The sequence below is a fragment of the Solanum verrucosum genome, unplaced genomic scaffold, assembly GCF_900185275.1.
Source record: "Solanum verrucosum unplaced genomic scaffold, falcon-dt-bn FXZP01001276.1, whole genome shotgun sequence".
NCBI classification, from domain to species: Eukaryota; Viridiplantae; Streptophyta; class Magnoliopsida; order Solanales; family Solanaceae; genus Solanum; species Solanum verrucosum.
In genome coordinates this window covers 24,078-48,154 of record NW_026019539.1, presented here as the reverse complement: position 1 = coordinate 48,154, position 24,077 = coordinate 24,078, and the positions used below count along the sequence as shown (strand labels likewise).

General features: G+C 37.6%; 1 protein-coding gene across 1 annotated transcript; it reads right to left on the bottom strand.

Annotated features, from left to right (window-relative positions):
• Positions 1 to 314: 314 nt before the first annotated feature.
• LOC125840542 (uncharacterized) lies at positions 315 to 1,391 on the bottom strand. The gene is made up of 4 exons (XM_049519782.1): positions 1,136 to 1,391; positions 947 to 1,088; positions 692 to 836; positions 315 to 596 (listed from the first exon to the last, which is right to left on the bottom strand). The coding sequence occupies exons 1-4, from the start codon at positions 1,389 to 1,391 to the stop codon at positions 315 to 317; spliced, it is 825 nt and encodes a 274-aa protein (XP_049375739.1).
• Positions 1,392 to 24,077: the final 22,686 nt, after the last annotated feature.

Sequence of the window (24,077 nt, the reverse complement as noted above, 5' to 3'; positions counted from 1 at the left end):
TAGAATAGGACTAAGTCTAGAGCTCACTATTTTAGATATGATCTTGCTAGTGAAGTTGCTAAGACTGATAGGCCTGAATTCATTGAGCTTGTTGGGGCTGTTCACTTTAGGAAGAAGCACTATGCAAGAATGAGAAAAATACTTGGGAATCATTTGACCACAAAAGAATGCATGGATGACATCAAGGAGGTCATGCTTAATAATATTCCAACACTTTTGAAAAAAATTGTCCATTCATCCCATCCGGACCAGCTGCAGAGTTAGGATTCATAGAAAAGATCACTTCCTTCAATTCTTCAAGTTAGGCATGATAGTTAGGCTGTTATTCTGCTCCTCAGTGACCAGCCTGGGAATACACTCCAATGCACCCTCATTGATGAGTTGTTTTCCCCTGTAAATAGTTCCTGGAAGTGGTCACAGGCAGCTTCAGCAATAATATCATCTCCCTGCATCCATTCCCCATCTTCCCTGATAAGCTTGTGGATGAATAATTTCCTTCTTCTTCCCCTTATCAGTGAATGGAAATATTTTGTGTTGCAATCACCCTCTTTGAACCATTGTAATTGCGTCTTTTGTTTCAAAATGGAGTCTTCTATCTTCAAAAATCTGATATACTCTGCATTGAGTTCATGTAGTGTAGTCCTATTGGTATCACTGTGGTCATGAATTAAATTCTCCTCCGCAATCTGACCCTCTCCTCATACTCTCTGACTTTAGTGAAGATGTCCCCAAATTCCTTTCTGGACCAGTTGCTAAGAGTGGTAGACAACCTCTTCAGTTTTTGGTGAAATCTCCACATGCTGTTACCCTCGACAGTCCTCTCCCAGCAGGCCTTACTATGTCAAGAAATTTGGGTTGATCAGTCCAACAATTAAGGAATTTAAAATATTTGATATGATCTTCCTTCCTTGCAATCATTTCCATCAGTAATGGGCAGTGATCTGACCCTACAGATGGTAAATGAGTGATAGTAGTCTGAGGCATCTTCTCCAGCCAAGCATCAGTAACTAGAGCTCTGTCCAGTCTTTTCCATATTCTCTGTTGTATACCTCTGTTGTTAGACCAAGTATATTTCTGTCCATTGAAGCCTAAGTCCACAAGACCACAAGCTTCAATAATAGCACGAACTCTAAACTTTTTCTCATGTTGTATGGAACTCCTCCCAACTTTTCTTCAATAGAGGTAATAACATTATAGTCGCCCACAGAGCACCAAGGTCTGTTAGATTCTCCAGCTCGAAATATCATTCTGTCCCATAAAGGTCTTCTGAGGTGATCTTTACACTTGGCATACACAAAGGTCATATTGAAATGAGTCTGAAGTTCATTATGGCCAATGTCACAGGTAATTTGTTGCTCATCCTCCTCCAGAATTACACAATCAATGTCCATGTTCCAAAAAAGCCAAATTTTGCCGTTACAATTACTCATAGCATGTTCCATGGCTAGTTGGTTTTTAAAATTTTGAATATAGGTAGTGTCTGAGAAAGGTTCGAGGATAGCAATAATAGAAAGTTGGTGCATCTTCTTGAGCATTTTAAGTCTTTCAATAACCCCTTGGGTGTTGATCCCCCTCACATTCCAAATATTGTACTAATCATTGGGATGATCTGGAGGTAAAAAGTCTGGTATTTGGTCTGCCAGCAGTGACAGTGTTGGTGTCCTGATTTTTGAATTGGAATTTATCTTGATGTATGCCTCTAGGAGATATCCCTGTTTATTGGCCACCTGTTGAATCTCATCGGCAAAGCTTTTATCTGGATGAGGACTAAAAGCTCTAATCAATAGTTCACTAGTCTCATCATCCTCATCAGGATCCTTGAGGATTGATTATCCACGTCAAGTTCATCTTCTGAATTGACAACAGCATATTCATCAATTAAAGGACCTTTATTCATTTGACAATTTTCAGATCGTTTATCCGGAGGGACATTAATAGGAGGGTCCATATATTGTGTTCGTAGAGGAGTGATATCCATGCCCAATTGATCATCAACCATGATAAACTTCTTACAGACTTCCCCCTCCTTTTGTTGTTTCTCTTGTTGGTCACTGTTTTGTTGGTGTATGTTCAGTCTCTTTTTTGCGGCTTCTCTTTTTTTCTTGCTAGGCTTGTTCTTGCTTTTGGGAGTGTTCCCTTGGTTACTCGTACTTGCTTTGGCCCCCATATCTTTTGCCATGGAACCTTTATTATGTATACCTGCAGGACTTACTTCCTCTTGCTGATTTTTCCTGTTTTTTCCCGTATCACTTTGTTTTCCTGGTCCTGATTGTTCTTGCTGCTGTACCTCCTGTTGGTCTGAACTATGTTCAAGGTGTGTAACGTCATGCATAACATGAGTCAAATTCCCCCCTTTGGATCCCCTTTCCTGCAAGTTAGTATGTCTCTCCTGACAACCCCCATCTATCCCTCCTTCAACTTCAACAAATTCATTAGAATAAGAAATCGTGGGGCTTATGGGGTTTGGGAGCATTGAGTCAATACCTGTGCTCTTGTTATTTGCTTGCTTTTCTGGTTGCTTGGTCTGAGCTCTTTGCTTGGGTTCTGATTTGGACCTGTTTTGTGCTCCTTGGAGCATTGTCTTTTCATTGCTGGTAGGCTCCTGACTATCTTGAGACTGTTTTCCCTGCACTTTAAGGTTAGTAAAAGAGTTATGATTAGGAATGTTATTTGTACCTGTGTGTTGAGATGTGAGTTGTGGGTGCTCTTTTGGCACTTTGTTTTGTGGTGAGGTTGGTCTCCACACAGCCTTCTGTATTTTCTCCTTTTGCGGTTTATTGTTTCTTCTTCTTGGCATTTGCCATTCATCTTCCTTTGGCTGTTCAGGTGATTGTTGGTTGCTCCCTTCCTTACTGTTTTGGTGCTGCTGTGTCTCTTGATCCCTTGTTCTGTTTTGTCTGTGTTCATTTCCTTGTTGCCCTTGTTCCCCTTTGTGTATGTTTGCCATTTCTGTTCCTAGCTCCTTTCTTCGTTTGAAGTCCTCATCCCTTATTTTGAAGTTGCAATCACCTATCATGTGACCTTGATGTTTGCAATATGTACAATAAGGAGGGATATTCTCATATTCAATAGGTTGCCACCTCCCTATAGTTAGATCTTCATCATCCAAACCAATCCAAATATGTTGCGGTCTATCTTTGGTGAGGTCGACTTGGACTTTTACCTTGGCCATGCTGGCTCTAGTTCTCTTAATAGAGGCAGTATCTAAGTATAACACTTTGCCGACAGATTCTAGTAGAGGTGTGATGAATTCTTTCTTAAAGCAATGCCATGGTAGGCCTGGCAACAGTACCCATATAGGAACAATAGGTGTTTCTTCTTCAGGTCGAAAGGTGGGTGTCCAAGCTTGTATTCTCATAAGTTTGCCCTCAATGGTCATTCTTTGTTGTGTCCATACAGTGTTATAGTCCAATTCATTGTCCAAATCAATAAACACATGCCTAGCATTATAGTGAGCAATATTGACCCCCCCATTCAGCTGAGTCTGTAGGATGAAGCTTTTTCTAATGAGTTCTATTTTAGGCATAGTATTGCTGAATTTGCCTATAAGGGTGTATTTACAATCCACAGTTAATTTGTTCATGAAGTCGTCCATATCGTAAATAACTGCTGGTTGGCCCTGTTTAGTAGTGTGTCTGGGAGGGACCAATTCTATCGAGTTGCATGCGTAGCATGGATTTGTCTAAGTCTGGCAGCCAGAGTTTGGACCACAGTATATGGTGCAGGTTCAGCATTCTGTTCCCGTTTGGTTTTTTGGTTATCATTTGTGGTGTTAGGTTCTTTGGATGGGTTGGGTTGATTGGTTTGGAGAGCTTTCTGATTAGAGATGGTGGGTCTATCATAGTTGCTGGAAATTTTAGGGAAGTCTTTGTGATAACTATTAGGTTCCGAGCTCCCTCCATGATCAGGGATTTGGTCATGCCTTTTATTTTTCCCCCTATTCTGGTTCTGATCTACTTGTTGGTGGGATTCATTGTCTCCCTGGGCAGTTCATGGTCATTCAACATAACGGTCTTTTGCCCTTTTTCAGTGGCATTCAACTGATCCTCACTACTGGACAAACTAACAGCATCTCTACTAGCTTTATCAGTAGAATATTTACCTGTTTGAATATCCTCCGCATTCGATTTTTTGCTTTGTAAACTGGTAACACTGGTCTGCTGTTCCTGCATCTGAACATGATTAGTTTTATTAGTATAATGAATGTTCTTACCTGAATTTTGCTGCCCCTCAGTGTTTATTGGTGTGTTCGTGTGATTCACCCCAAATGAGAAATGGGATGAACTCTCCACTTCAATCACCTCCAATGTTGCATCCCCTGCATTATCGTGATGATCATTTTGGTCAGGACCTGTTCTTGTATCTCCATGCTCCGCTTTCCTCTTCATTTTTTGGTGTTCCATTGAGAATTGATTCGGTTTTTGCCCATTTGGACCAGCATGGTCTTGTGATTGTGTCCCCTGTGTTTCAGCTTCAGTTCTGCAGATGGGTCCTTCAAACTCAACTTGTTGTTTGGTTGGAGATTCAACTAAACCTGCTTGATTGTCCTCTTGACTGTATTGTTGATTTAAATTGCTGGATATATTGGTGAGGTGGACCTCTTCCTCCAACAAGTAATTGCTCCTAGTAGCGCCGCCTTCAGTTTTCGATTTTCCGGTTGCTCGCTCATCGGAGTTCTTGTCGCCGACGATTGGGCCGTCCATTTGACCTGAGATTGCAGTGGGAGGTACCTCTTCACCAGGTGAGCAAACCCCAGTGGTCAAATCGCCATGAACTTGGTGGGAGGGTGGACGAATCTGAAGGCTAAGTTCCTGCGATTTTTCGGTAAAATTTCCAAAAATCGCCTCATCAGTCCTATCAAATGGCACGATGGATTCACACGATTTTTTAGTATATTGTATATCTTGATTAGTAGAGTCATTCCCTGTAAACAACTTTCCATGAATCAACTTCTCACGATCTTGGGAAATAATTTTGTGAATCCCGTCCAGCTCTCTTTCAGAAATCGCGATATGCATCGCTTCATTGTTTCGTGAATTCGTGGAGCTGTAGGACGAATTAGAAGATGATTCCTGTTGGGTTTTGTTTGTCTTCTCAAGGCGCCTCTGATGGTTTTCATCCGGCGGCTTGAAACTGTTCGCCGGCGGCTCACGCGCCATAACAGTTAGTGAGCTAGCCGTTGAAACTGTAGCAGTTTCACAGATTATTGAGAGAGTTCCGCGAAGAGAGAGAAATTAGAGAGAGAAAAAAATTGAGAAATGGGGAAGCCTAGGTTTTTATGGTTTAGGGTTTAGGGTTTAGGGTTTAGGGTTTAGGATTTAAGGGTATAGGGTTTAGGGTTTATGGTTTAGGGTTTACAGTTTAGGGTTTACGTATTAGTGTTTACTATTTAGGATTTAGAGTTTATGGTTTAAAGTTTAGAGTTTAGGGTATAGTGTTTAGGGTTTACGGTGTTGGGTTTTGAGTTTAGGATTTACGGTTTTTTTTTTTTTTAATTATAACGACCCTTGAAGGGTTGAGGGGCTTAGCAACACCCCCAGGCCTTATCATAGATAAAAAAAACAAGAGCTACATAGAGGGGTACTTAAACCTTACCTCCACTTAATGGTGGTGCAAAAGTTGGTAGCCTACTATACGACTAGTAGGTTCTCCCACTTTTCACCAAACTAAGAAAAGGAACCTATCTGCTATGCACCTATGTGAGAGGACTCCTCTCGATACACAATTTCTAGGAAAAATAATTAAGGGAGACTCTCCCCTTACAAAAAAAGGAAAGACTAAACAAAATTTATCCTAAACACGAGGGAGTCTATAAGATATGACTGAAGGATCATCCAAAAAAGAGGGTCTGAAGGAGTTCAAGCTCCTTCACTGATCCTCTATGCTGTGAATAAATCATGGAGGTTTCTTGATTTTCTTCATTTTCTTTCTTCTGAAACTTGCCAGACCATCCATGTCAAGTTGAAGATATGGTGCTGCTTCCTTAGGCAGTTGCTGATTGTTGTAATAAATTTGAGGAGTCGTGATTTAGGGTTTAGGATTAATGGTTTAGGGCTAGGGTTTATGGTTTAAGGTTTTTGATTTAGGGTTTAGGGTTTAGGGTTTATGGTTTAGGCTTTAGAGTTTAGTGTTTAGGGTTGAGGGTTTAGGGTTTAGGGTTTAGGGTTTAGAGTTTAGGGTTTAGAGTTTAGGGTTTATGGCTTAGGGCTTAGGGTTTAGGGTTTAGGCTTTAGAGTTTAGGTTTAGGGTTTAGGATTAATGGTTTAGGGCTAGGGTTTAGGGTTTTGTGTTTATGGTTTAGGTTTAGAGTTTAGTGTTTAGGGTTTAGGGTTTAGGGTTTAGTGTTTATGGTTTAGCGTTTAGGCTTTAGAATTTAGAGTTTAGGGTTTAGAGTATAGGGTTTAGGGTTTATGGCTTAGGGTTTAGGGTTTATGGCTTAGGGTTTAGGGTTTATGGATTTGAGTTTAGCATTTAGGTTTTTGAGTTTAGAATTCAGGGTTTATGGTTTACGGTTTAGGTTTAAGGTTTAGGTTGTACAGTTTAGGGTTTATGGTTTATGGTTGGGAGTATATTGTTTAGGGTTTAGGACTTAGGGTTTAATGTTTAGGATTTAGGCTTTAGAGTTTAGGGTTTAGGGTTTATTTATTAGGATTTATGGGTTAGGGTTTAGGTTTTTGGATTTAGGGTTTAGGGTTAGGGTGTATGTTTATTGCTTTTGAGTTTAGAGTTTATAGGTTTAGGGTTTAGGCGTAAGGGTTTATGCTTTACGGTTTAGGGTTTAGGGCTTCAAGTCTAAGGTTTAGGATTTAGGGTTTATCTTTTAAGGTTTAGGGTTTAGGATTTTACGGTGTACAGTTTAGGATTTCGGGTTTAGGGTTAGGATCTAGGTTTTTATGGTTTAGGGTTTAGTGTTTATGATTTAAAGGTATAGGGTTTATGGTTTAGGGTTTACAGTTTAGGGTTTAGGTATTAGTGTTTACCATTTAGCTTTTAGAGTTTATGGTTTAAAGTTTAGAGTTTAGGGTTTATGCTTTAGGGTTTACGGTGTTGGGTTTTGAGTTTAGGATTTACGGTGTAGGTTTAGGGTTTAGAATTAATGGTTTAGGGCTAGGGTTTAGGGAGTAGGGTTTAGGTTTTATCATTTAGGGTTTAGTGTTTCGGGTTTAGGTTTTATGATTTAGGGTTTACAGTTTAGGATTAATGGTTTAGGGCTAGGGTTTATGGTTTAGGGTTTTTGATTTAGGGTTTAGGGTTTTGGGTTTATGGTTTAGGGTTTAGAGTTTAGTATTTATGGTTTAGAGTTTAGGGTTTGGGATTAATGGTTTAGGGCTAGGGTTTTTGATTTAGGGTTTAGGGTTTTGGGTTTATGGTTTAGGGTTTAGAGTTTAGGTTTTAGCTTTTATGGCTTAGGGTTTAGGGTTTATGGATTTGAGTTTAGCATTTAGGGTTGAGTTTAGAATTTAGGGTTTACGATTTAGGTTTAAGGTTTAGGTTGTATAGTTTAGGGTTGAGGGTTTAGAATTTAGGGTTTAAGGTTTATGGTTTATGGTTTGGAGTTTATTGTTTAGGTTTTAGGGCTTAGGGTTTAAGGTTTAGGGTTTAGGCTTTAGAGTTTACGGTTTAAGGTTTTTGTTTAGGATTTAGGGGTTAGGGTTTAGTGGTTAGGGTTTAGGGTTTAGAGTTTAGGGTTTAGGGTTTAGGATTTTGGATTTAGGGTTTAGGGTTAGGGTGTATGTTTTATGGTTTCGAGTTTAGAGTTTATAGGTTTAGGGTTTAGGCATTAGGGTTTATGCTTTACGGTTTAGGGTTTAAGGCTTCAAGTTTAAGGTTTGTGATTTAGGGTTTAGGTTTTAAAGTTTAGGGTTTAGGATTTACGGTTTAGGAGTTAGGGTGTAGGGTTAGGATCTTGGTTTTTATGGTTTACGGTTTAGGGTTTAGGATTTAAGGGTATAGGGTTGAAGGTTTATGGTTTAGGGTTTACAGTTTTGGGTTTAGGTATTAGTGTTTACTGTCAGGACCCAAGCCTAGGGCCTAGACATGACATGGCGAATGAGGAACCCAAAGGAACCTCAAACAAGCCTCTCAAACTTGTCATCACACTTTTTCGGTCGCGGAAGTACAATCAACATTAATTAACGGGAAATAGGGACTAAGGGAAAATCATTTCAAAAAGACATCATAGAACAAGAGTCAAGCTCATTTACAAAATACTTGTCCAACGCACACCTCTACATACATAGTTAGGACGGGGGCCATGACATACTACCAGCTCCCCTCATAGTCAAAATACAATTGCAAGCTAAAGTCTCAAAACATAGGAGTAGGAAACATAACATAGCCCTCGAATCATTGAGGACTCACCAACAAACTCAGATAAGCACCGTACTAGCCACGTGAATGGAGAGAAGGATCAAGAGTAGCTCCGGTCCCTACATGGTGACATCATGTAGGCAAAATATGCGTTAGTACTTGGAATGTACTAAGTATACAGGGTGCAACACAACAATAGACAAGGACACAATCGAAATACAAGAAATAGTTTCATAGGCATTATGAATAACAATATGAGGATGCATGATCAAAGTGAAGTCAAAACATGTTTAAGTAAATCTATACTAATAGTAGATATCATATGTGTATGCATGATCCAACCAATCTATAACCCCAACTTAGGATGGGGGATGTCGTTCACACCCGGACACCCTGGTGGCAAGGTATAAACCCCTCACATGGTTGATGTTGGTCACACCCCAAGCATCCTAGGTGGTGAGATGTAAACCTCTCACATGGTTGATGTTGGTCACACCCCAATCATCCTAGGTGGTGAGATATAAACCTCTCACATGGTTGATGTTGGTCACACCCCAAGCATCCTAGGTGGTGAGATATAAACCTCTCACTTGGTTGTCCGGTTCTTTTCCCCCGGACCGGGCATGGTCATGCAACACTTTATATCGGAAATTCCCATTAGGCTCTAATGCAATCTCACGTATGGAATGAACATATACACAAGCTTAGTTTGTCATCAACACATCTCTGGGTGGAAGGACCCATGAGTTCAACACCACATACCTTGAGTTCTTATGAAGGTCTTGAGAGTGTCTTCAATGGAAGCTTGGAACTTGGAGCAAGAGTCTCTTCAATCTTGAGGAAGGTTTTGGATTAGGGTTCTTGAGAGAACTTGAGAGAAAATGTGTCTAAGTATGGGAGAGGTGTTTTGGGAAATCTTTTAGAGATGGGAATTGAACTAATGGTATATAGGAAATAACATATGCCCTTTGGAAAAATGGTCCAACACTTAGAAAAAAAAATGAGGCGGGTGAACAGTAATAACGCTCATTGAAAATTGCATTTCCTGCCGGACAGATTTTACGAAAATGGGCATAACTTCTTCGTCTGAACTCCGAATGAGGTGAAACGAAGTGTGTTAGGTAGATAACTCCAAGGGCTTTCCATGGATATGTTATGGGTCACCCAATTATTTGTGTGCTAGGAGATATGACCCTCCAAAGTAGACCCTCGAAAAGGCTTCACTTGGAAATTTCGGATTTTGATACGGTTGCTCTAAAATTTGGGTTAGACCCATTTTCCACTCAATTTGACCCCCTAAACAAGAATATGAAGTCGGATTTTCGAAAAACGAAATGGATTTTTTTTATATAGCTGAACAAATTTCCGGTAACTTCCGAAGCACATTTTTAAGAACTTTTTGGGTCATTTCATTTACGATTTAGGATTTAGAGTTTATGGTTTAAAGTTTAGAGTTTAGGCTTTATGGTTTAGGTTTAGGGTTTAGGATTAATGGTTTAGGTTTAGGGTTTAGGATTAATGGTTTAGGGCTAGGGTTTATGGTTTTTGATTTTTGATTTAGGGCTTAGGGTTTTGGGTTTATAGTTTAGGGTTTAGAGTTTAGTGTTTAGGGTTTAGGGTTTATGGTTTAGGGTTTAGGGTTTAGGGTTTAGGGTTTTCGGTTTATGGTTTAGTGTTTAGAGTTTAGTGTTTAGGATATAGGGTTTAGGGTTTAGTGTTTAGGGTTTAGTGTGTAGGGTTTAGGGTTTAGGGTTTAGGGTTTAGAGTTTAGGGTTTATGGCTCAGGGTTTAGGGTTTATGGATTTGAGTTTAGCATTTAGGGTTTTTAGTTTAGAATTCAGGGTTTTCGGTTTACGGTTTTGGTTTAAGTTTTAGTTTGTACAGTTTAGGGTTTAGGGTTTATGGTTTATGGTTTGGAGTTTTTTTTTAGGGCTTAGGGCTTAGGGCTTAGGGTTTAAGGTTTAGGGTTTAGACTTTAGAGTTTAGGGTTGATGTTTAGGATTTACGGTTTAGGGTTTAGTGGTTAGGGTTGAGGGTTTATGGGTTTAGGGTTTAGGATTTTGGATATTGGGTTTAGGGTTAGGGTGTATGTTTTATGGTTTTGTGTTTAGAGTTTATAGGTTTAGGGTTTAGGATTTTGGATATTGGGTTTAGGGTTAGGGTGTATGTTTTATGGTTTCGAGTTTAGAATTTATAGGTTTAGGGTTTAGGCGTTAGGGTTTGCGCTTTATGATTTAGGGTTTAGGGCTTCAAGTTTAAGGTTTGGGATTTAGGGTTTTGGTTTTAAGGTTTAGGGTTTAGGATTTACGGTTTACGGTAGGATTTAGGGTTTAGAGTTAGTATCTAGGTTTTTATGGTTTAGGGTGTAGGGTTTAGTATTTAAGGCTATAGGGTTTATAGTTTGGGGTTTAGGTATTAGTATTTACGATTTAGGATTTAGAGTTTATGATTTAAAGTTTATAGTTTAGGTTTTATGGTTTAGGGTTTACGGTGTTGGGTTTTGAGTTTTGGATTTATGGTTTAGGTTTAGGTTAAGGTTTAGGGTTTAGGATTAATTGTTTAGGGCTAGGGTTTAGGATTAATGGTTTAGGGCTAGGGTTTAGGGTTTAGGTTTTATGATTTAGTGTTTAGGTTTTATGATTTAGAATTTACGGTTGAGGGTTTAGGGTTAAGCTTTAGGGTTTAGAGTTTATGGTTTAGGGTGTAGAGTTTTGAGTTTAGGATTTAGAGTTTAAGATTTACGGTTTTTGTTTAAGGTTAAGGATTAATGGTTTAGGGCTAGAGTTTATGGTCTAGGGTTTTTGATTTAGGCTTTAGGGTTTTGGGTTTATGGTTTAGGGTTTAGAGTTTAGTGTTTAGGGTTTTAGGGTTTAGGGTTTAGGGTTTAGTGTTTAGTGTTTAGGGTTTAGGGTTTAGGGTTTAGGGTTAATGGTTTACGGTTTAGGGTTTATAGTTTAGGGTTTATTGTTTAGGGTTTAGGGTTTATGGATTTGAGTTTAGCATTTAGGGTTTTGAGTTTAGAATTCAGGGTTTACGATTTACGGTTTAGGTTTAAGGTTTAGGTTGTACAGTTTTGGGTTTAGGGTTTACAATTTAGGGTTTAGGGTTTAGGGTTTATGGTTTGGAGTTTATTGTTTCGGGTTTTGGGATTAGGGTTTAAGGTTTAGGGTTTAGTCTTTAGAATTTAGGGTTTATTGTTTAGGATTTAGTGGTTAGGGTTTAGTTGTTAGGGTTTAGGGTTTATGGGTATATGGTTTAGGGTTTAGGATTTTGGATTTAGGGTTTAGGTTTAGGGTGTATGTTTTATGGTTTAGAGTTTAGAGTTTATAGATTTAGGGCTTAGGCGTTAGGGTTTATGCTTTACGATTTAGGGTTTAGGGCTTCAAGTTTAATGTTTGGCATTTAGGGTTTAGGTTATAAGGTTTAGGGTTTAGGATTTACGGATTACGGTTTAGGATTTAGGGTTTAGGGTTAGGATCTATGTTTGTATGGTTAATGGTTTAGGGTTTCGGATTTAAGGGTATAGGGTTTAGGGTTTAGGGTTTATGGTTTAGGGTTTACAGTTTAGGGTTTACGTATTTGTGTTTACGATTTAGGATTTAGAGTTTATGGTTTAAAGTTTAGAGTTGAGGGTATAGGGTTTAGGGTTTACGATGTTGGGTTTTGCGTTCAGGATTTACAGTTTAGGTTTTTTTTAAAAAAAAAAATTTTAACGACCCTTGAAGGGGTCAGGGGCTTAGCAACACCCCAGGCCTTATCATAGATAAAAAAAAACAAGAGCTACATAGAGGGGGACATAAACCTTACCTCCACTTAATGGTGGTGCAAAAGTTGGTAGCCTACTATACGACTAGTAGGTTCTCCCACTTTTCACCAAACTAAGAAAAGGAACCTATCTGCTATGCACCTATGTGAGAGGACTCCTCTCGATACACAGTTTCTAGGAAAAATAATTAAGGGAGACTCTCCCCTTACAAAAAAAGGAAAGACAAAACAAAATCTATCCTAAACACGAGGGAGTCTATAAGAGATGACTGAAGGATCATCCAAAAAAGAGGGCCTGAAGGAGTTCAAGCTCCTTCACTAATCATCTATGCTGCGAATAAATCATGGAGGTTTCTTGATTCTCTTCATTTTCTTTCTTCTGAAGCTTGCCAGACCATCCATGTCAAGTTGAAGATATGGTGCTGCTTCCTTAGGCAGTTGTTGATTGTTGTAATAAATTGGAGGAGTCGTGATTTAAGGTTTAGGATTAATGATTTAGGGCTAGGGTTTAGGGTTTAGGGTTTAGATTTTATGATTTAGGGTTTAGGTTTTATGATTTAGGGTTTACGGTTTTGGGTTTAGGGTTAAGCTTTAATGTTTAGAGTTTATGGTTTATGGTTTATGGTTTAGGGTTTAGGTGTATTGTTTTGAGTTTAGGATTTAGAGTTTAGGATTTACAGTTTAGGTTTAGCGTTTAGGATTAATGGTTTAGGGCTAGGGTTTATGGTTTAGGGTTTTTGATTTAAGGTTAATGGTTTTGGTTTTATGGTTTAGGGTTTATAGTTTAGTGTTTAGGGTTTACGGTTTACGGTTTAGAGTTTAGGGTTTAGAGTTTAGGGTTTAGGGTTTATGGCTTAGGGATTACGGATTAGGGTTTAGGCTTTGGAGTTTAGGTTTATGGTTTAGGATTAATAGTTTAGGGCTAGGGTTTAGGGTTTAAGGTTTTGGGTTTATGGTTTAGGGTTTAGAGTTTAGTGTTTAGGGTTTAGTGTTTAGTGTTTAGTGTTTAGGGTTTAGGGTTTACGGTTTAGGGTTTAGAGTATAGGATTTTGGGTTTATGGCTTAGGGTTTAGGGTTTATGGATTTGAGTTTAGCATTTAGGTTGTTGATTTTAGAATTCAGGGTCTACGATTTACGGTTTAGGTATAAGTTTTAGGTTGTACAGTTTTAGGTTGTACAGTTTAAGGTTTAGGGTTTAGGGTTTTCTGTTTAGGGTTTAGGGTTTAGGGTTTAGGGTTTAGAGTTTAGGGTTTAGAGTATAGGGTTTTGGGTTTATGGCTTAGGGTTTAGGGTTTATGGATTTCAGTTTAGCATTTAGGTTTTTGAGTTTAGAATTTAGGGTTTATGATTTACGGTTTAGGTTTAAGTTTTAGGTTGTACAGTTTAAGGTTTAGGGTTTAGGTTTTATGCTTTATGGTTTGCAGTTTATTGTTTAGGATTTAGGGCTTAGGGTTTAAGGTTTAGGGATTAGACTTTAGAGTTTAGGGTTTAGGGTTTATTGTTTAGAATTTATGGGTTACGGTTTAGTGGTTAGGGTTTAGGGTTTATGGGTTTAGGGTTTAGGATTTTGTATTTAGGGATTAGGGTTAGGGTGTATGTTTTATGGATTTGAGTTTAGAGTTTATAGGTTTAGGGTTTAGGTGTAAGGGTTTATGCTTTACGGTTTAGGGTTTAGGGTTTCAAGTCTAAGGTTTAGCATTTAGGGTTTAGGTTTTAAGGTTTAGGGTTTAGGATTTACGGTTTACAGTTTAAGATTTTGGGTTTAGGGTTAAGATGTAGGTTTTTATGGTTTAGGGTTTAGGGTTTTGGATTTAAGGGTATAGGGTTTAGGGTTTATGGTTTAGGGTTTACAATTTACGGTTTAGGTATTAGTGTTTACGATTTAGGATTTAGAGTTTATGGTTTAAAGTATAGAGTTTAGGGTTTACGATGTTAGGTTTTGAGTTTAGGGTTTACGGTTTAGGTTTAGGGTTTAGAATTAATGGTTTAGGGCTAGGGTTTAGGGTATAGGGTTTAGGTTTTATGGTTTAGGGTTTATGGTTTAGGGTTTAGGTTTTATGATTTAGGGTTTACGGTTTAGTATTAATGGCTTAGGTCTAGGGTTTATGGTTTAGGGTTTTTGATTTAGGGTTTAGGGTTTTGGGTTTATGGTTTAGGGTTTAGAGTTTAGTGTTTAGGGTTTACGATTAATGGTTTAGCGCTAGCGTTTATGGTTTAGGCTTTTTGATTTGGGGTTTAGGGTTTTGGGTTTGTGGTTTAGGGTTTAAAGTTTAGTGTTTAGGGTTTAGGGCTTAGGGTTTATGGTTTAGGGTTTAGAGGTTAGTGTTTAGGGTTTAGGGTTTAGGGTTTAGGGTTCAGGGTTTATGGTTTAGAGTTTAGGGTTTAGAGTTTAGGGTTTAGGGTTTATGGCTTAGGGTTTAGGGTTTATGGCTTAGGGTTTAGGGTTTAGGTTTTTGAGATTAGAATTCAGGGTTTACTGTTTACGGTTTAGGTTTAAGGTTTATGTTGTACAGTTTAGGGTTTATGGTTTAGGGTTTTGAGTTTAGGGTTTATTGCTTAGGGTTTAGGGTTTATGGATTTGAGTTTAGCATTTAGGGTTATAAGTTTAGAATTCAGGGTTTACGGTTTAGGTTTAAGGTTTAGGGTTTAGGATTTACGGTTTACGGTTTAGGATTTATGGTTTACGGTTAGTATCTAGGTTTTGATGCTTTAGGGTTTAGGGTTTAGGATTTAAGGGTATAGGGTTTAGAGTTATGGTTTAGTGTTTACAGTTTTGGGTTTATGTATTAGTGTTTACGATTTAGGATTTAGAGTTTATGGTTTAAAGTTTATAGTTTAGGCTTTATGGTTTAGGTTTAGGATTTAGGATTAATGGTTTAGGGCTAGGGTTTATGGTTTACGGTTTAGAGTTTAGTGTTTAGGGTATAGGGTTTAGGGTTTAGGGTTTAGTTTTTAGGGTTTAGGGTTTAGGGTTTAGGGTTTAGGGTTTAGGGTTTAGGGTTTAGGGTTTAGGGTTTAGGGTTTAGGGTTTATAGTTTAGGGTTTAGAGTTTAGGGTTTAGGGTTAATGGCTTAGGTTTAGGGTTTATGGATTTGAGTTTAGCATTTATGGTTTTGAGTCTAGAATTCAGGGTTTACGGTTTACGGTTTAGGTTTAAGGTTTAGGTTATACAGTTTTGGGTTTAGGGTTTTATGGTTTATGGTTTGGAGTTTATTGTTTAGGTTTTCGGGCTTAGAGTTTAAGGTTTATGGTATAGGCTTCAGAGTTTAGGGTTTAGGTTTTATTGTTTAGGATTTAGGGGTTAGGGTTTAGTGGTTAGGGTTTAGGGTTTATAGGCTTAGGGTTTAGGGTTTAGGATTTTGGATTTAGGGGTTAGGGTTTAGTGGTTAGGGTTTAGGGTTTATAGGCTTAGGGTTTAGGGTTTAGGATTTTGGATTTAGGGTTTAGGGTTTGGGTGTATGTTTTATGATTTCTAGTTTAGATTTTATAGGTTTAGGGTTTAGGCGTTAGGGTTTATGCTTTACGGTTTAGGGTTTAGGATTTACGGTTTATGGTTTAGGATTTAGGGTTTAGGGTTAGTATTTAGGTTTTTATGGTTTAGGGTTTAGGGTTTAGGATTAAAGGGTATCGGGTGTAGGGTTTACAGTTTAGGGTTTAGGTATTAGTGTTTACGATTTATGATTTAGAGTTTATGGTTTAAAGTTTAGAGTGTAGGGTTTATTGTTTAGGGTTTCCGGTGTTGGGTTTTGAGTTTAGGATTTATGGTTTATGTTTAGGTTTAGGTTTAGGGTTTAGGATTAGTTGTTTAGGGCTAGGGTTTACGATTAATGGTTTAGGCTAGGGTTTAGGGTTTAGGGTTTAGGTTTTATGGTTTAGGGTTTAGGTTTTATGATTTAGAGTTTACGGTTTGGGGTTTAGTGTTTATGGTTAAGCTTTAGGGTTTAGAGTTTATGGTTTAGGGTTTAGGGCTTAGGGTGTAGAGTTTTGAGTTTAGGATTTACGGTTTAGGTTTAGGGTTTAGGATTAATGGTTTAGGCTTAGAGTTTATGGTTTAGGGTTTTTGATTTTTTGTTTAGGGGTTTGAGTTTATGGTTTAGGGTTTAGAGTTTAGTGTTTTGGGTTTAGGGTTTAGGGTTTATGGTTTAGTGTTTAGGGTTTAGGGTTTAGGGTTTAGGGTTTAGGGTTTAGGGTTTAGGGTTTAGAATTTAGGGTTTAGAGTTTAGGGTTTAGGGTTTATGGCTTAGGGTTTAGGGTTTATGGATTTGAGTTTAGCATTTAGGTTTTTGTGTTTAGTATTCAGGGTTTACGGTTTACGGTTTAGGTTTAAGGTTTATGTTGTACAGTTTAGGGTTTAGGTTTTAGAATTTAGGGTTTAGGGTTTGTGGTTTATGGATTGGAGTTTATTGTTTAGGGTTTAGGGCTTAGTGTTTAAGGTTTAGGGTTTAGGCTTTAGAGTTTACGGTTTAGGGTTTATTGTTTAGGATTTTTGGGTTAGGGTTTAGTGGTTAGGGTTTAGGGTTTATGGGTTTAGGCTTTTTAATTTAGGATTTAGGGTTTAGGAATTTGGGTTTATGGTTTAGGGTTTAGAGTTTAGTGTTTAGGGTTTAGGGTTTAGGGTTTTGAGTTTCGTGTTTAGGGTTTATTGCTTAGGGTTAAGGGTTTTAAGTTTAGAATTCAGGGTTTGCGGTTTAGGTTTAAGGTTTAGGGTTTAGGATTTACGGTTTACGGTTTAGGATTTACGGTTTATGGTTAGTATCTAGGTTTTAATAGTTTAGGGTTTAGGGTTTAGGATTTATTGGTATAGGGTTTAAGGTTTACAGTTTAGGGTTTAGGTATTAGTGTTTACGATTTAGGATTTAGAGTTTATGGTTTAAAGTTTAGAGTTTAGGGTTTATGTTTTAGGGTTTACGATTTTGGGTTTTGGATTTATGGTTTAGGTTTGGGGTTTAGGATTAATTATTTAGGGCTAGGGTTTAGGATTAATGCTTTAGGGCTGGGGTTTAGGGTTCAGAGTTTAGTTTTTATGATTTAGGGTTTAGGTTTTATGATTTAGAGTGTACGGTTTAGTGTTTAGGGTTAAGCTTTAGGGTTTATAGTTTATGGTTTATGGCTTAGGGTTTAGGGTGTAGAGTTTTGAGTTTAGGATTTACGGTTTAGGTTTAGGGTTTAGGATTAATGGTTTAGGGCTAGAGTTTATGGTTTAGGGTTTCTGATTTAGGGTTTAGGTATTTGGGTTTATGGTTTAGGGTTTAGAGTTTCGTGTTTAGGGTTTAGGGTTTAGTATTTAGGGTTTAGTGTTTAGGCTTTAGGGTTTAGGGTTTAGGGTTTAGGTTTTACGGTTTAGGGTTTAGAGTTTAGGGTTTAGGGTTTAGGATTTGTGGATTTGAGTTTAGCATTTAGGGTTTTGAGTTTAGAATTCAGGATTTACGATTTACGGTTTAGGTTTAATGTTTAGGTTGTACAGTTTACGGTTTAGGGTTTAGAATTTAGGGTTTAGGGTTTATTGTTTATGGTTTGGAGTTTATTGTTTAGTGTTTACGGATTAGGGTTTAAAGTTTAAGGTTTAGGCTTTACAGTTTAGGGTTTATTGTTTAGGATTTAGGGGTTAGGGTTTAGTGGTTAGAGTTTAGGGTTTATGGGTTTAGGATTTTGGATTTAGGGTTTAGGGTTAGGGTGTATGTTTTATGGTTTAGAGTTTAGAGTTTACAGATTTACGGTTTAGGCGTTAGGGTTTATGCTTTACGGTTTAGGGTTTAGGGCTTCAAGTTTAAGGTTTGGGATTTAGGGTTTAGGTTATAAGGTTTAGGGTTTAGGATTTACGGATTACAGTTTAGGATTTCGAGTATAGGGTTAGGATCTAGGTTTTTATGGTTTAGGGTTTAGGGTTTAGGGTTTAGGATTTAAGGGTATAGGGTTTAGGGTTTATGGTTTAGGGTTTACAGTTTAGGGTTTACGATTTAGGATTTACAGTTTATGGTTTAAAGTTTAGAGTTTAGGGTTTACGGTATTGGGTTTTGAGTTTAGGATTTACGGTTTAGGTTTTTTTTTTTTTAATTTTAACGACCTTTGAAGGAGTCAGGGGCTTAGCAACACCACCAGGCCTTATCATAGATAAAAAAACAGAAGCTACATAGAGGGGGACATAAACCTTACCTCCACTTAATGGTGGTGCAAAAGTTGGTAGCCTACTATACGACTAGTAGGGTCTCCCACTTTTCACCAAACTAAGAAAAGGAACCTATCTGCTATGCACCTATGTGAGAGGACTCCTCTCGATACACAGTTTCTAGGAAAAATAATTAAGGGATACTCTCCCCTTACAAAAAAAAGGAAAGACTAAACAAAATCTATCCTAAACACGAGGGAGTCTATAAGAGATGACTGAAGGATCATCCAAAAAGGAGGGCCTGAAGGAGTTCCAGCTCCTTCACTGATCCTCTATGCTGCGAATAAATCATGGAGGTTTCTTGATTCTCTTCATTTTCTTTCTTCTGAAGCTTACCAGACCATCTATGTCAAGTTGAAGATATGGTGATGCTTCCTTAGGCAGTTGCTGATTGTTGTAATAAATTTGAGGAGTTGTGATTTAGGGTTTAGGATTAATGGTTTAGGGCTAGGGTTTAGGTTTTATGATTTAAGGTTTTACGGTTTAGGGTTTACGGTTAAGCTTTAGTGTTTAGAGTTTATGGTTAATGGTTTATGGTTTAGGGTTTAGGGTGTAGTGTTTTGAGTTTAGGATTTACAGTTTTGGTTTAGCGTTTAGGATTAATGGTTTAGGGCTAGGGTTTATGGTTTAGGGTTTTTGATTTAGGGTTTAGGGTTTATGATTTAGGGTTTAGAGTTTAGTGTTTAGGGTTTAGGGTTTAGGGTTTAGGGTTTAGAGTTTAGGGTTTACAGTTTAGGGTTTAGGGTTTGTGGCTTAAGGCTTAGGCTGTACGGTTTAGGCTTTAGAGTTTAGGTTTAGGGTTTAGGATTAATGGTTTAGGGATAGGGTTTAGGGTTTAGGGTTCAGGGTTTTGAATTTATGGTTTAGGGTTTAGAGTTTAGTATTTAGAGTTTAGGGTTTAGGGTTTAGTGTTTAGGGTTTAGGGTTTAGGGTTTTGAGTTTAGTGTTTAGGGTTTATGGCTTAGGGTTTAGGGTTTATGGATTTGAGTTTAGCATTTAGGTTGTTGAGTTTAGAATTCAGGGTTTTCGATTTACGGTTTAGGTATAAGTTTTAGGTTTTACAGTTTAAGGTTTAGGGTTTAGGTTTTATGGTTTATGGTTTCGAGTTTATTGTTTAGGGTTTAGGGCTTAAGGTTTAAGGTGTAGGGTTTAGGCTTTAGAGTTTAGGGTTTAGGGTTTATTGTTTAGGATTTACGAGTTAGGGTTTAGTGGTTAGGGTTTAGGGTTTATGGGTTTAGGGTTTAGGATTTTGGATTTAGGGTTTAGGGTTAGGGTGTATGTTTTATGGTTATGAGTTTAGAGTTTATAGGTTTAGGATTTAGGCGTAAGGGTTTATGGTTTAAGGTTTAGGGTTTAGGGCTTCAAGTCTAAGGTTTAGGATTTAGGGTTTAGGGTTTAGGATTTACAATTTACAGTTTAGGATTTCGGGTTTAGGGTTAGGATCTAGGTTTTTATGGTTTAGGGTTTAGGGTTTTGGATTTAACGGTATAGGGTTTAAGGTTAATGGTTTAGGGTTTACAGTTTAGGGTTTAGGTATTAGTGTTTACGATTTAGGATTTAGAGTTGATGGTTTAAAGTATAGAGTTTAGGGTTTACGGTGTTGGGTTTTGAGTTTAGGATTTACGTTTTAGGTTTAGGGTTTAGAATTAATGGTTTAGGGCTAGGGTTTAAGGTGTAGGGTTTAGGTTTTATGATTTAGGATTTAGGGTTTAGGGTTTAGGTTTTATTATTTAGGGTTTACGGTTTAGGATTAATGGTTTAGGGCTAGGGTTTATGGTTTAGGGTTTTTCATTTAGGGTTTGGGGTTTTAGGTTTATGGTTTAGGGTTTAGAGTTTAGTATTTAGGGTTTAGGGTTTAGGGTTTAGGACTAATGGTTTAGGGCTAGGGTTTATGGTTTAGGGTTTTTGATTTATCGTTTAGGGTTTTGGGTTTATGGTGTAGGGTTTAGAGTTAAGTGTTTAGGGTTTAGGGTTTAGTGTTTATGGTTTAGGGTTTAGAGTTTAGTGTTTAGGGTTTAGGGTTTAGGGTTTAGGATTAATGGTTTAGGGCTAGGGTTTATGGTTTAGGGTTTAGGGTTTAGGGTTTTGGGTTTATGGTTTAGGGTTTAGAGTTTAGTGTTTAGGGTTTAGGATTTAGGGTTTAGGGTTTAGGGGTTACAGTTTAGGTTTTAGGGTTTACAGCTTAGGGTTTAGGGTTTATGGATTTGAGTTTAGCATCTAGGGTTTTGAGTTTAGAATTTCGGGTTTACGGTTTACGGTTTAAGTTTAAGGTTTAGGTTGTATAGTTTTGGGTTTAGGGTTTAGAAATTAGGGTTTAGGGTTTATGATATATGGTTTGGAGTTTATTGTTTAGGGTTTAGGGCTTAGGGTTTAAAGTTTAGGGTTTAGGATTTAGAGTTTACGGTTTAGGGTTTTTTGTTTATGATTTAGGGGTTAGGGTTTAGTGGTTAGGGTTTAGGGTTATGGGTTTAGGGTTTTGGGTTTAGGATTTTGGATTTAGGGTTTCGGGTTAGGGTGTATGTTTTATGGTTTTGAGTTTAGTGTTTATAGGTTTAGGGTTTAGGCATAAGGGTTTATTCTTTATGGTTTAGGGTTTAGGGCTTCAAGTTTAAGGTTTAGGATTTAGGGTTTAGGTTTTAAGGTTTAGGGTTTAGGATTTACGGTTTACCGTTTAGGATTTTGGGTTTGGGGATTAAGGTTTAGGATTTAAGGCTATAGGGTTTAGGGTTTATGGTTTAGGGTTTACAGTTTAGGGTTTTGGTATTAGTGTTTACGATTTATGATTTAGAGTTTTTGGTTTAAAGTTTAGAGTTTAGGGTGTCTGGTTTAGGGTTTACGGTGTTAGGTTTTGATTTTAGGATTTACGGTTTAGGTTAAGGGTTTAGAATAAATGGATTAGGGCTAATGTTTAGGCTGTAGGGTTTAGGTTTTATCATTTAGGGTTTAGGGTTTAGGGTTTAGGTTTTATGATTTAGGGTTTACGGTTTAGGATTAATGGTTTTGGGCTAGGGTTTATGGTTTAGGGTTTTTGATTTAGTATTTAGTGTTTTGGGTTTATGGTTTAGGGTTTAGAGTTTAGTGTTTAGGGTTTAGGGTTTAGAGTTTAGGATTAATGGTTTAGGGCTAAGGTTTATGGTTTAGGGTTTTTGATTTAGGGTTTAGGGTTTTTGGTTTATGGTTTAGGGTTTTGAGTTTAGGGTTTAGGGTTTAGAGTTTAGGGTTTAGAGTTTAGGTTTTAGGGTTTATGGCTTAGGGTTTAGGGTTTATGGATTTGAGTTTAGCATTTAGGGTTTTTAGTCTAGAATTTCGGGTTTACGGTTTACGGTTTAAGTTTAAGGTTTGGGTTGTATAGTTTTGGGTTTAGAATACAGGCTTTATGGTTTATGGTTTATGGTTTGGAGTTTATTGGTTTGGGTTTAGGGCTTAGGGCTTAGGCTTTAGGGTTTAGGCTTTAGAGTTTACGGTTTAGGGTTTTTTGTTTAGGATTTAGCGGTTTGGGTTTACTGGTTAGGGTTTAGGGTTTATGGGTTTAGGGTTCAGGGTTTAGGATTTTGGATTTAGGGTTTAGGGTTAAGGTGTATGTTTTATGATTTCGAGTTTAGAGTTTATAGGTTTAGGTATTAGGCGTTAGTGTTTATGCTTTACGATTTAGGGTTTAAGGCTGCAAGTTTAAGGTTTGTGATTTAGGGTTTTGGTTTTAAAGTTTAGGGTTTAGGATTTACGGTTTATGGTTTAGGAGTTTGGGTTTAGGGTTAGGATCTAGGTTTTTATGGTTTAGGGTTTAGGGTTTAGGATTTAAGGGTATAGGGTTTATGGTTTTTGGTTTAGGGTTTACAGTTTTGGATTTAGGTATCAGTGTTTACGATTTAGTATTTAGAGTTTATGGTTTAAAGTTTAGAGATTAGGGTTTATGGTTTAGGTTTAGGGTTTAGGATTAGTGGTTTAGGTTTAGGGTTTAGGATTAATGGTTTAGGGCTAGGGTTTACGGTTTAGGGATTTTGATTTAGGGTTTAAAGTTTAGTGTTTAGGGTTTAGGGTTTAGTGTTTAGAGTTTAGGGTTTAGGGTTTATGGCTTAGGGTTTAGGGTTTATTGATTTGAGTTTAGCATTTAGGGTTTTGAGTTTAGAATATATGGTTTACGGTTTACGGTTTTGGTTTAAGGTTTAGGTTGTATAGTTTAGGGTTTAGGGTTTAGAATTTAGGGTTTAGGGTTTAGGGTTTTTGGTTTATGGTTTGGAGTTTATTGTTTAGGGTTTAGGGCTTAGGGTTTAAGGTTTAGGGTTTAGGCTTTAGAGTTTACGGTTTAGATTTTTTTGTTTTGGATTTAGGGTTAGTATTTAGTCGTTAGGGTTTAGGGTTTAGGGTTTAGGGTTTAGGGTTTAGGAGTTAGGGTTTAGGGTTAGGGTGTATGTTTTATGATTTTGAGTTTATAGTTTATAGGTTTAGGGTTTAGGCGTTAGGGTTTATGCTTTACGGTTTAGGGTTTAAGGCTTCAAGTTTAAGGTTTTTGATTTAGGGTTTAGGTTTTAAAGTTTAGGGTTTAGGATTTACTTTTTACTCTTTAGGAGCTAGGGTTTAGGGTTAGGATCTTGGTATTTATGGTTTAGGGTTTAGTGTTTAGGATTTAAGGGTATAGGGTTTATGGTTTATGGTTTAGGGTTTACAATTTTGGGTTTAGGTATTGGTGTTTACGATTTAGGATTTAGAGTGTATGGTTTAAAGTTTAGACTTTAGGGTGTATGGTTTAGGTTTAGGGTTTAGGATTAATGGTTTAGGTTTAGGGTTTAGGATTAATGGTTTAGGGCTAGGATTTACGGTTTAGGGTTTTGATTTAGGGTTTAGGGTTTTGGCTTTAACTAATTGAGAATAGAAAATGATCCTCTGTCTACCAATATAAAAAGGGCAGCCCAGGTATGTAATTGGACTGTCTTTCTGGGAAAAACCTGTGATCTCTTGAATGTTGTTGATGATATCTTGAAGAGTGTTGATTGGAACCATAAAGTGACTCTTTTCTTTGTTAATAAGTTGCTCAGACGTGTGTTCATATTCCTCCAATGTGTCCATGATGAGTTTCATAGAATGTGTATCTGTAGAAGTAAACATAATCACATCATCCGCAAAACTTAAATGGTTGATCTGTGGACCTTTGACTTCCATGCTGAAACCTTTATAAGTGTGATTCTGATGGAGAAGGTTAAGCATTCTTGAGAGTACCTCCGCACCTAAAATAAATAGGGCCGGAGATAGCGGATCACCTTGCTTAAGACCTCTAGTTGAATGAAAAAAACCATGTCTGTGGCCATTGATAATAATTGAATACCAATTGTTACTCATGATTCCTCAGATAAGATCAATGAAGACCTCCCCAAAGCCAAACCTTCTCAGCACCAAACAAGTAAATGACCATGACACTCTATCATACGCCTTGGTCATGTCAAGTTTGATCACAACATTATCCCCCTCTTTGGGCCTCTTAATCCCATGAGTAATTTCTTGTGCAAGCATGATGTTTTTTGTTATGCTTCTCCCTCGTACGAACCCTAATTGATTATCAGAGATTAGTAAAGGTAGAATGTTTGCAAGTCTCATACTTAACAGTTTGGAGATAATCTTATTGGAGAAGTTACTGAGACTAATAGGCCTGAGATCAGTGAACTTATTAGGCTGTTCAGTTTTGGGAAGTAAAACTAAACAAGCGTGGGACATAAACTTAGGCATGATGTGACCACAAAAGAAGGACTGAACTGCTGCCAGTAGATCTTCTTTAATGATGTTCCAGCATGCTTGGTAAAACTTGCCCCCTATACCATCTGGTCCAGGTGCTGAATTTGGATTC